Here is a 12,402-nt window from a genome sequence, read left to right on the forward strand (position 1 = left end):
ATCAATGCAGGACTAAGATCGAATTGTACTACATCGGCTCCGACGCTCGTCGGATGTGGCAGGGCTTGCAAACTATTACAGACTACAAAGGGAAGCACAGCCGAGAGCTGCCCAGTGACACGAGCCTACAAGATGAGCTAAATAACTTCTATGCTCGCTTCTAGGCAAGTAACACTAAAACATGCATGAGAGCATCAGCTGTTCCAGATGACTGTGTGATAACACTCTCCGCAGCCGAGGTGAGTAACACCTTTAAACAGGTCAACATTCACAAGGCCACAGGGCCAGACGGATTACCAGGACATGTACTCCGAGCATGCTCTGACCAACTGGAAAGTGTATTCACTGACATTTTCAATCTCTCCCTGTCTGGGTCTGTAATACCAACATGTTTCAAGCAGACCACCATAGTCCCTGTGCCCAAGAACACTAAGGTAACCTGCCTAATTGACTACCGACCTGTAGCACTCACGTCTGTAGCCATGAAATACTTTGAAAGGCTGGTCATGGCTCACATCAACACCATTATACCAGAAACCCTAGACCCACTCAAATTTGCATACCGCACCAACAGATCCACAGATGATGCAATCTCTATTGCACTCCACACTGCCCTTTCACACCTGGACAAAAGGAACACCTATGTGGGAATGCTATTCATTGACTACAGCTCAGCCTTCAACACCATAGTGCCCTCAAAGCTCATCACTAAGCAAAGGACCCTGGGACTAAACACCTTCCTCTGCAACTGGATCCTGGACTTCCTGACAGGCCGCCCCCAGGTGGTGAGGGTAGGTAACAACACATCCGCCACGCTGATCTTCAAAACGGGGGCCCCTCAGGGGTGCGTGTTCAGTCCCCTCCTGTACTCCCTGTTCACTCATGACTGCACGGCCAGGCACGACTCCAACACCATCATTAAAACCTGTTGGGGCTAGGGGGCAGTATTTTCACGGCTGGATAAAAAAATGTACCCGATTTAATCTGGTTACTAATCCTACCCAGTTACTAGAATATGCATATACTTATTATATATGGATAGAAAACACCCTAAAGTTTCTAAAACTGTTTGAATGGTGTCTGTGAGTATAACAGAACTCATTTGGCAGGCAAAACCCTGAGACAGATTCTGACAGGAAGTGGAAACCTGATGTGTTGAATTGCCTTTAAGCCTATGCCATTGAAAAACACAGGGGCTGATGAATGTTTTGGCACTTCCTATTGCTTCCACTAGATGTCACCAGCCTTTACAAAGTGTTTTGAGTCTTATACTGTGAGATCTGACCGAACAAGAGCCTTGGAACGGTGATGGCCCATTAGACACCTGGCGTGCGAGTTCATGTTGGGTACTCTCGTTCCAATACGTTTTAAAAGAGAACCCAATCGTCCGCCTTGAATTTTATTCATGTTCTGGTTAAAAAAGGCACTAATGATTTATGCTATACAACGTTTGACATGTTTGAACGAACGTAAATATATTTTTTCCCCTCGTTCATGAAGTGAAGTCCGGCTGGCTTAGATCATGTGCTAACAACACGGAGCTTTTTGGACATAAATGATGAGCTTTTTTGAACAAAACTACATTCGTTGTGGACCTGGGATTCCTGGAAGTGACATCTGATGAAGAGAATCAAAGGTAATGGATTATTTACATAGTATTTTCGATTTTAGATCTCTCCAACATGGCGGTTAGTCTGTATCGCAAAGCGTATTTTTCTGGGCGCAGTGCTCAGATTATTGCAAAGTGTGATTTCCCAGTAAGGTTATTTTTAAATCTGGCAAGTCGATTGCGTTCAAGAGATGTAAATCTATAATTCTTTGAATGACAATATAATATTTTACCAATGTTTTCTAATATTAATTATTTATTTTGTTGTGCTGACTTGACTGCCGGTTATTGGAGGGAAACGATTTCCTGAACATCAACGCCATAGTAAAACGCTGTTTTTGGATATAAATATGAACTTGATAGAACTAAAAATGCATGCATTGTCTAACATAATGTCCTAGGAGTGTCATCTGATGGAGATTGTAAAAGGTTAGTGCATAATTTTAGCTGATTTTATGGTTTTGGTGACGCCCGTCTTTGAATTGACAATACATTACACACAGCTATTGTCAATGTACTCTCCTAACATAACCTAACTTTATGCTTTCGCCGTAAAACCTTTTTGAAATCGGACAACGTGGTTAGATTAAGGAGATGTTTATCTTTCAAAGGGTGTAAGATAGTTGTATGTTTGAAAAATTTGAATTTTGACATTTATTTGGTTTCAAGTTTGCCGCTCTTGAAATGCACCTGCTGTTGATAGGGTGCGCCACGGGTGGCACGCTAGCGTCCCAAATAGCCCCAAGAGGTTTTAAGTTTGCTGCTGACACAACAGTGGTAGGCCTGATCACCGACAATGATGAGACAGCCTATAGGGAGGAGGTCAGAGACCTGACCGTGTGGTGCAAGGACAACAACCTCTCCCTCAACGTGATCAAGACAAAGGAGATGATTGTGGCCTACAGGAAAAGGAGGACCGAGCATGCCCCCATTCTCATCGATGGGGCTGAAGTGAAGCAGGTTGAGAGCTTCAAGTTCCTTGGCGTCCACATCACCAACAATCTAACATGGTCCAAGCACACCAAGACAGTTGTGAAGAGGGCACGACAAAACCTATTCCCCCTCAGGAGACTGAAAAGATGTGGCATGGGTCCTCAGATCCTCAAAAGATTTTACAGCTGCACAATCAAGAGCATCCTGACGGTTTGCATCACTGCTTGGTATGGTAACTGCTCAGCCTCCGACCGCAAGGCACTACAGAGGGTAGTGCGTAAGGCCGGTACATCACTGGGGCCAAGCTTCCGGCCATCCAGGACCTCTATACCAGGCGGTGTCAGAGGAAGGCCCTAGAAATTGTCTAAAAAACTGTTCTCTCTGCTACCACATGGCAAGCGGTCCTGGAGCGCCAAGTCTAGGTCAAAGAGGCTCCTAAATAGTTTCTACCCCAAGCCATAAGACTCCTGAACAGCTGATCAAATGGCTACCCAGACTATTTGCATTGCCCCCCCCCTCTCTGGAACGCTGCTGCTACTCTCTGTTATTATCCATGCATAGTCACTTTAATAACTCTACCTACATGTACATATTACCTCAATGACCTCGACACCGGTGCCCCCGCACATTGACATTGACTCTGTACCGGTACCCCCTGTATATAGCCCCGCTATTGTTATTTACTGCTGCTCTTTAATTATTTCTTACTCTTATCTCCTACTTTTTTTTATAGGTATTTTCTTAACTGCATTGCTGGTTAAGGGCTTGTAATTATGAATTTCACTGTAAGGTCTACCTGTTGTATTCGGTGCATGTGACAAATTCAATTTGATTTGATTTGATAGATGTTCGGTCTTAGTGAGGATGTGTTCCACTCTGGGGCTTGTGAGAATAAAACCACTCATTTGAATAGATCAAAATGCACGTAAAAAGTTTGAGGTGTCCTGGAAAATGTTAGTTCCTTTTTCTGAGTGGAGAAGTGATAGACCTCTAAAATGTTAGTTCCTTTTTCAGAAAAAAATGTCAATTTTCTGAAAAAGGAACAAACATTTTCCCAGACACATCGGAAACTTTTTACATGCATTGTTGTTTATCAATATTAGTGGTTTTATTCTCACATGCCTCAAAGTGGAAGTGTGATGATGGGAACAGATCCTCACTAAGACTAAACATTTCCCTAAGTTTGTGTATCAATGTGTATTCATCTATCTATAGTATTCATATATTTTCCACCATTTCATTTGCCTGGCTACCCTGACTTCTTGCTCCAGCCAAACCACACACATTAGTTTCTTACATTTTAGTAAACACTTTCATCCAGAGTGACTTACAGTAGCCAGAGAACACATTTTCATACTGCTTCCCTGTGGGAATCAAACCCACAACCCTGGTGATGCTAGCACCATGCTCTACCAACTGAGCAAGATGGGACCACACAGTCTTCTCCACAATGAGTCAGTATGAGCCAGTACCTCCTGGCCCTTCACTAAACGTGAACATATTCTAACCGTTCTGATTGGTCCCAGAAACCGATGGGTTGAGCCAGAAAACACGTGGGTAAAGCAGCATTTTGAAAATGTGTCATTGGCTTTGATACTTGGATTGGTTAGAGATGATCCAATCGCTGATGAATTTCATTTGCACAACACCCCTCATTTTGACGTCACCACAACTGACTTCAACGATGGCAGTCTCAGACTGAAGTATGTAGCAAACAGAGCAGCGGAAGAATTCAGTTTGAATTGTCAGGCAACCAGTTAATGGCCACAATCTCTACCTGGTACAGCCAGTAGAGGACTGGCCACACTTATGAGTCTGGTTCCTCTCAAGGTTTCTTCCTAGGTTCCTTTGTTCTAGAGTTTTTCCTGGCCACTGTGCTTTTGCATTGCTTTCTCTTTGGGATTTTAAGCTGGGTATCTGTAAAGTTATTTTTGCTGATGTAAAAAGGGGTTTATATAATCAATTTGATTGATTGATAGTCAAAACCATGGTATTAGGATGAGTATATTCACAATCCCTCTCGGCCAGGGTGTGACACTCTACCTAATGGGCACAAACTGGTTGAATCAACATTGTTTCAATGTATATTGTCAACATATTGCGACGTGGAATCTACATGGAAATACATTGGATTTGAAAAAAGTAATCAACTGTTGTTTTGAAGGTGACATTTCAACCACAGGATTATGTCATCATGGTAACCAAATTTCAACAGACAAACCTTGTATTAAATATGTTGAATTTTTACCTTTAAAACAACATCAGATCTATATCCACTATCAGAAAATAAACTCTACGCTGGGCAGCACCTCCTACTGGAGAAGTGATCCATCTACAGCTACCCTTTGGTCTCCCATCCAGGGTTTTAACCAAACCCTGTTTAGCTATGATATTTGTCACTGACTATTACCAATGTACTATCGTGAGAATGATTGTTGCGGAAACTCCACTTCAAAACTAAATAGATTCACTGTTGCTATCGAAGTCATTCTAAAGGGTAGGTTCAAAAGTGCAAATGAAATGTGACCATACTTTATCACTTACATCTCATCAATTATACTAAGGCCTATATGGCATATGCAATGTCATCAACAAGCTATTGTTTCAATTCAACCCAGAATAGAACTAAACATAGACAATAGGCCTAGGGTTTTGAGCTCTGGTTGATTTCAAATGTAATGATATTTAGTGATATTGGATTGTGTTTGTGTCACGCCCTGGCCATAGAGAGGGTTTTATTCTCTATTTTGGTTAGGCCAGGGTGTGACTAGGGTGGGCATTCTATATCCTTTTTTCTATGTTTTGTATTTCTTTGTTTTGATCTGGTATGGCTCTCAGTCAGGGACAGCTGTACATCGTTGTAGCTGATAGGGAGCCATACTTAGGTAGCCTGTTTTCCTTTGGGTTTTGTGGGTGGCTAATTTCTGTTTTGTTCTAGTTATCCTGACAGAACTGTTGGCAGTTGTTTTGTTTATTTGTAAAGTGTTCATTTTTCCATTAAATTACAAAGATGAACAAATTCCACGCTGCACCTTGGTCTCTTCCCAACGACGCCTGTTACAGTTTGGTTGTCAATGCAACCAAATATCAACTTTTGAAGGAGATGTATCAGGGCTGGATTAGGAAATCATAGGCCTCCATCTCCACCAAATCTTAATTTAAAGCTATAAATACTATATGTACATTTTTGGGGGACCCGACCAAATTCACCTAGAAATGTGACTTCTGTCATTCTTATTGAAAGTGTGTCTAAAAAGCAGTAGATTTGTCCTGTTCTTTTTTAATCCTGTTAGTCCTGTTCTTTTTTAGAATTTAGGTTGAGTTGGAGACGTGAACACCTCATATTAACAGTGGTGGAAAAAGTACCCAATTGTCATACTTGAGTAAAAGTAAAGATACCTTAGTAGAAAATGACTCAAGTAAAAGTGAGTCACCCTAAAATACTACTTGAGTAAAAGTATAAATATATTTGGTTTTAAATATACTTAAGTTTCAGAAGTAAACATAATTGTTAAATATACAAAGTATCAAAAGAAAAAGTATAAATTGCTTCAAATTCCTTATATTAAGCAAATCTTCTTAATTTACGGATAGCCGGGGGCACACTCAGACATAATTTACAAACAAAGCATTTGTGTTTTGTGAGTCCGTGAGTCCACCAGATCAGAGGCAGCAGGGATTACCAGGGATCTTCTCTTAATTAGTGTGTAAATTGGACCATTTTCCTGTCCTGCTAGGCATGAGAAAAGTAAAAAAGTACATCATTTTCTTTTGGAATGTTGTGAAGTAAAAGTTGGCAAGAATGTAAATAGGAAAGTAAAGTACAAATACCCCAAAATACTACTTAAATAGTACTTTAAAGTATTTTTTACTTAAGTACTTTACACCACCGCATATCAAAGGATTAATTAGTAGACAAACTAGAATTAAATCCAGACTTAGTCAGTGGCACAGATGGAACTATCCAAGCAGAAGATACATCTCCTTCAAATATTGATATTTGGTTGTGTAGACATAATTCAGTAACACCTTTGGATTACAATAAATAGCCTAATAACTTGTCGAAATGTTAACAAAACAACTATACATTTCTTATGTAATCCTATCAAGTGGGCATGTAAAAGATAGCATTCATAGGTCAAGGCAGGTCTGTGGAGATAACTTTTAAATGGTTGAAAGCGCAGTGATAGACATTTGGCTGACAACTAAATCACAAAACAGACATTGTTTTTTCATTGGAATTTGGTTGTGTATTTAGATGGTTGAAATCATAGTCATAACACATTGGAAATTCAGTAAACTTTTTGAGTTGGTGTATATAGGTTGTAATGTCATTAATCAATGTCTCAACCAAGTATTACCTGTCATACCCTGATCTATTTCACCTGCCTTTTTGCTTGTCTCCTCCCCCCACCAGGTGTCTCCCATCTCCCATCATTATCCCCTGTGTATTTATACCTGTGTTCTCTGTTGCCAGTTTATTTTGTTTGTAAAGCCTACCAGTGGTTTTCCCCTTGCTCCTGGCTTTTCTAAAGTTCCTGTTTTCTAGTTTTTCCGGTTTTGATCATTCTGTCTGCTGTCCTGTACCTTGTCCCACCACACTGAATTATTGACCACTGCCTTCCCTGAGACTGCCTGCTGTTGTGTACCTTTTGGACTCTGATCTGGATTACTGACCTCTGCTTGACTTGTCGTTTTGCCTGCCTCCTGTTCTAGTAATACACTTGTATTACTTCGACACTACTTACTTCATCTGCATCTGGGTCTTTCCTAAAATGTGCTAATTATCCATGTTGAAATTATGTGGTTTGCCGAATGGGTACTTTCAATACTTCTTCTTTCTTGAACTTTACTCATTTTATCACCTACTTCCCATGAACTCTTGCGTAGCACCTAAATAGATTCACTGTTGCTATCGAAGTCATTCTTAAGGGTAGGTTTAAAAGTGCAAATGAAATGTGACCATACTTTATCACTCATTTATCATCAATTATGCTAATGGTTTTTCAAAGTCATCAACAGCTCTTGTGTCAATTCAAACCAGAATTGAACTAAACAGACAATAGGCCTCAGGTTTCACGCTCTGGTTGATTTCAAATGTAATGACATTTAGTGATATTGGATTGTGTTTGGTTGTCAATGCAGCCAAATAGCAACTTTTGAAGGAGATGTATCCAGGGCCGGATTAGGAAATCATAGGCCTCCATCTCCACCAAAAATCTAGGTTAAAGAATAGGACTAAATTAATTCAAACTTATTTTAAAGCTGCAAAATGTATATTTTTGGGAGACCAAATTCACCTAGAAATTTCTATGCTTCCCATTCTTAAATTTAGTTTTTGCTTCTTTTAACTTTCGGTTTTATACACCAGCTTCAAACAGCTGAAAATACAATATTTGGGGTTATTGAAAAGATATATCACAATGGTTTTAGATGGTTTGCAATGATTTTCTACGCTGTACTTGCTTGTTTGTCACATAAAAAGTACCCATTTGTCATACTTGAGAAAAAGTAAAGATATCTTAATAAAAAAAACTCAAGTAAAAGTCACCCAGTAAAATACTACTTGAGTAAAAGTCTAAAAGTATTTGGTTTTAAATATACTTAAGTATCAAAAGTAAATGTAATTGCTAAAATATACAAAGTATCAAAAGTAAAAATATAAATCGTTTCACATTCCTTATATTAAGCTTATCTTTTTAATTTACGGATAACCAGGGCACACTCAAACACTCTGACATGATTTACAAACAAAGCATTTGTGTTTCCTGAGTCCGTGAGTCCGCCAGATCAGAGACAGTAGGGATTAAATAACGATCTTCTCTTGATAGTGAGTAAATTGGACAATTTTCCTGTCCTGCTAAGCATAAAAAAATGTAACGAGTACTTTTGGGTGTCAGGGAAAATGTATGGAGTAAAAAGTACATCATTTTCTTTAGGAATGTAGTGAAGTAAAAGTAAAAGTTAGCAAAAATATAAATAGTCAAGTAAAGTACAGATTCCCTGAAAAACTACTTAAGTAGTACTTTAAAGTTTCTCTTTAAGTACTTTACACCACTGCATATCAAATGAGATACATCTCCTTCAAATATTGATATTTGGTTGTGTAGACACAATTCCATATCCCTTTTGGCATACAATAAATAGCCTAATAACTTGTCGACATGTTAACAAATGATATGTTGTAGCCACATCTCCAACTCAACCAAAAATCAAAGTTAATGAATGGGATCAAGCCAGTGGCTCAGATGAAACTATCCAAGCAGTAGGCTACGTCTCCTTTAAAATGTTGATATTTGTTTGCGTTGTCAACCAAACACAATTCAATATTACTTTTGTAATACAGTAAATATCCTAAAGTTAAGGCTATTTTACAAACAAATGTAACATTCAGCCTTAAAATGAGTAACACATCCATGGCCACATTTTGAGTATAAGATAGCATGCATAGATTGAGGCAGGTCTGTGGAGATCTTCACAAGTGCTGTAATAATCTGTGCAGAATCTCCAATGGCTTTGATTACTTTCACCATGTACTTTTAATGTAATCTCAACTGCAATCCAGGTAGTTTGGTTCTGTTATTAGATGAAGCACAGGGATAACATAATATATTGTATAAATAAACAAAATATCTGACATTGTATTCCCATTTGAACTTTGCTGTATTTTTAAATGGTTGAAAGTGCAGTGATAAACATTTGGCTGACAACTTAATCGACAAGCAGACATTGTTTTTCTATTGGAATTTGGTTGTGCATTTAGATGTTTGAATGCATAGTAATAACTCATTGGAAATTCAGCTAACTTTTGCCTGTCTTTTTGAGTTGTCTCAATGTCTCCAAATATTACCCAATTATCTACGTTGAAATAATGTGGTGTGCCCAGCGGATACTTTCAATACTTCTTCTTTCTTTAACTTTATCACGCATTTTGTCACCTACGCACCATCGATTTTGCCCCTCCCTATCATGTTCTATCCCTGAAAAACAAAAAACCTTAAGATAAATGACAAAATCAGAAGACCTGAAAGAAGAGGTGAGTGTGATATAAATGTTCAGTTGAATTTTAGGTGTGCTCTTACGTAGCTCCTTTTAAATAATTAACTTGGGAAAAATAATTGATGGTATTATTTTCTAATATTTGTTTAACTTTGTGAAGAGGATTTGACACCCCTCTGTTTAATGACAGTAGAAACTTAGGACCAACATTTTCCACATTGAAGGTGCTAATGTTTGAATTTCCATTCAGTTAATGCAGCCATATGGTATATAAACAGCAAGACCATTGCCGTTAATTATGACTGGTTATAAGAATGACCTCACTGAGAACCCTTACTGCAATGCTAAGTTAAGTTAAAACATACATTTAGAAAATGGTGTGCTGTACAATGAGTGACATTGTGTATCAAACAATTCCTCCCCTAGTGACAACATGAATTTCTCAGAGGAGTACTTCGAGGATTATTATGACATGTTCATTCAAACTGATCAATCAGAGCAGGTAAATCAGTCCATACGAGTGGTGTCCATGGTCATCTACAGCATAACCTGTGTCCTCGGTATCCCAGGAAACGCCTTTGTCATCTGGATAGCTGGAGTGAAGATGAAGAGGACAGTCAACACTGTCTGGTTTGTAAACCTGGCTGTAGCAGACCTCCTCTGCTGTATCTCCATACCCTTCTCATTGGTTGAAATCATACTGAACCAACACTGGCCATTCGGAGAGACTATGTGTAAGGTTATCCCCTCTGTCATGTATCTCAACATGTTTGCCAGCGTCTTCACCCTGGTTCTCATCAGCCTGGACCGCTTTGTCCTGATCATCCTGCCTGTCTTGGCCCAGAACCACAGGAGCATCGGCCTGGCCTGGTTGCTGTGTGGTCTGGCCTGGGTCCTGGCCTTGCTCCTCAGCCTCCCCACCATGATTCATAATGGGACCATCGATAGTGTCGACAATGACGAAATTATTATGTGCACCTCTGTACACCCCCTTGGTGAAAAAAACATTAGGGGCTTCTTTTTGGCCATCAAAGCCACCCATGTTCCCAGGCTGGTCCTCGGCTTCCTCGTTCCCCTGACGGTCATCGCTGTCTGCTACCTGCTCATCGGCAGGAGGGTGAGCAGCGCTCGCTTCAAGTCTCAGAGGACCTTCTGGCTCATTCTGGCTGTGGTGGCAGCATTCTTTGTGTGCTGGCTGCCTTATCACATCATAGGTATGGTGATTGGGTATGGCAGGTTTGCCTCGGCAGGTGAAGCCTGGAATTGGTACCCCCTGGCCATCTCTCTGGCTTACGTCAACAGCTGCCTCAACCCTGTCCTGTATGTGTTTATGGGCCAGGACTTCAAGGATAGGGTCAGGGTCTCTTTCCGTAAAGTATTTGAGAATGTCTTCAGTGAGGATGCCATAACACACACATCTGTGTCTCAGGTCTGAGTCCAAAATGTCTGATAACTCTCCTGGGTCGTATTCATAAACAGCATACTTAAGTTATAGATAATGCCAAGAGTGTGCAAAGCTGTCATCAAGGCAAAGGGTGGCTACTTTGAAGAATCTCAAATATAAAATATATTTGTTTAACACTTTTTTGGTTACTACATGATTCCATCTGTGTTATTTCATAGTTTTGATGTCTTCACTATTATTCTACAATATAGAACAAATTTAAAATAAAGAAAAAGAAAAACCCTTGAACGAGTAGGTGTGCCCAAACTTTTGACTGGTACTGTATATTCTTTATTATTGGTGTGTAGAAAAGGAACTGGGAGCCAGTGTCTAGATTACTCTAATCAAGGCATTCCAAGTAAAAAAAAGATGTTTTTACAGCCATCCACCACTTACACATTCATCTCATGCTTACTGTAATATCTGTCATTTTCAAAAAATTAACAGTCTGAAGATCAACTGGCTGGTTGGCATAGACGTTCTCCACTAAAGCCACATAGTGGTGCTATAGAGCAATGATAAGCACCACACTAACCCCATATGATAAACTTTACTAATCTCATGATGCTAGAGAAATCACTGTGTAACTGCATAAATATTGAAGTGTTTGAACCCAAGCTGTTGTCACTTTATATGTCAGAAAAATCTGAACACTCTCGCTGACAGCTTCATTTTCTCAAAGTTATCTCCTGGTATGTGATGACTGTCATATTGGGTGGACTGGAGTTTAGTTAGGACAGGAGGAAGTCAACTATTATCTGATCCCCTGCTTGGAAATGGAAATGTACATTTGAACTTAAAGGAGCAATTAGCATTTGCTACATCCATTTTTGAACTTATAAATTAATGATATGTACCCATTGATTCTTGAAGAATACAACGTATGCCTCGTGCTAAGTTCAACTGTTGTACCCCCATCAGAACCCCAAATAAGCTCATTTTTACTCCAATGTTTGTAAACAAATACCAAATAGCCTCAAAACCTAGTTAAAGTAAAATGTTGAAATCAATAATGTTCATTCCTTGCATCTATAGCTCTGTCTATGAATTTGAGAGTGGTCTAGCCTCACCCGTTTATATTTTTACAGAAACAGGGGTGGGGTGTACGCATTGTAATTGTTTCAACTGCTGATTGCACCTTTAAGTACCCTTCTAGCCTCTATGACTGCATTTACACAGGCAGACCAATTCTGATATTTTTTTCACTAATTGGTCTTTTAACCAATCAAATCAGCTCTGAAAAATACATTTTGAAAATAAATCGGATTTGATTGGGCCAAAGATCAATTAGTGGAAAAAAGATCAGAAATGGGCTGCCTGTGTAGACACAAACCTTGTGTTACATTCCTCCTAAACAATGTAGGAGCCATAAAAATAGTACAACTAGAATGGACAAAGTCCCTCACACCACTGCAAT

General features: G+C 39.4%; 1 protein-coding gene across 1 annotated transcript; it reads left to right on the forward strand.

Moving 5' to 3' along the window:
• Positions 1 to 9,369: 9,369 nt before the first annotated feature.
• LOC115149368 (C3a anaphylatoxin chemotactic receptor) lies at positions 9,370 to 11,122 on the forward strand. The gene is made up of 2 exons (XM_029692181.1): positions 9,370 to 9,578; positions 9,968 to 11,122. Exon 2 carries the CDS (start codon positions 9,975 to 9,977, stop codon positions 10,974 to 10,976), a length of 1,002 nt encoding a protein of 333 aa, XP_029548041.1. The 5' UTR covers positions 9,370 to 9,578; positions 9,968 to 9,974; the 3' UTR covers positions 10,977 to 11,122.
• Positions 11,123 to 12,402: the final 1,280 nt, after the last annotated feature.

Source organism: Salmo trutta, chromosome 15 (assembly GCF_901001165.1).
Source record: "Salmo trutta chromosome 15, fSalTru1.1, whole genome shotgun sequence".
Lineage (NCBI taxonomy): Eukaryota > Metazoa > Chordata > Actinopteri > Salmoniformes > Salmonidae > Salmo > Salmo trutta.

Bases quoted from the DNA above. Each gene is read 5' to 3' on its own strand.
- LOC115149368 (XM_029692181.1), top strand. From the start codon at position 9,975: ATGAATTTCTCAGAGGAGTACTTCGAGGATTATTATGACATGTTCATT.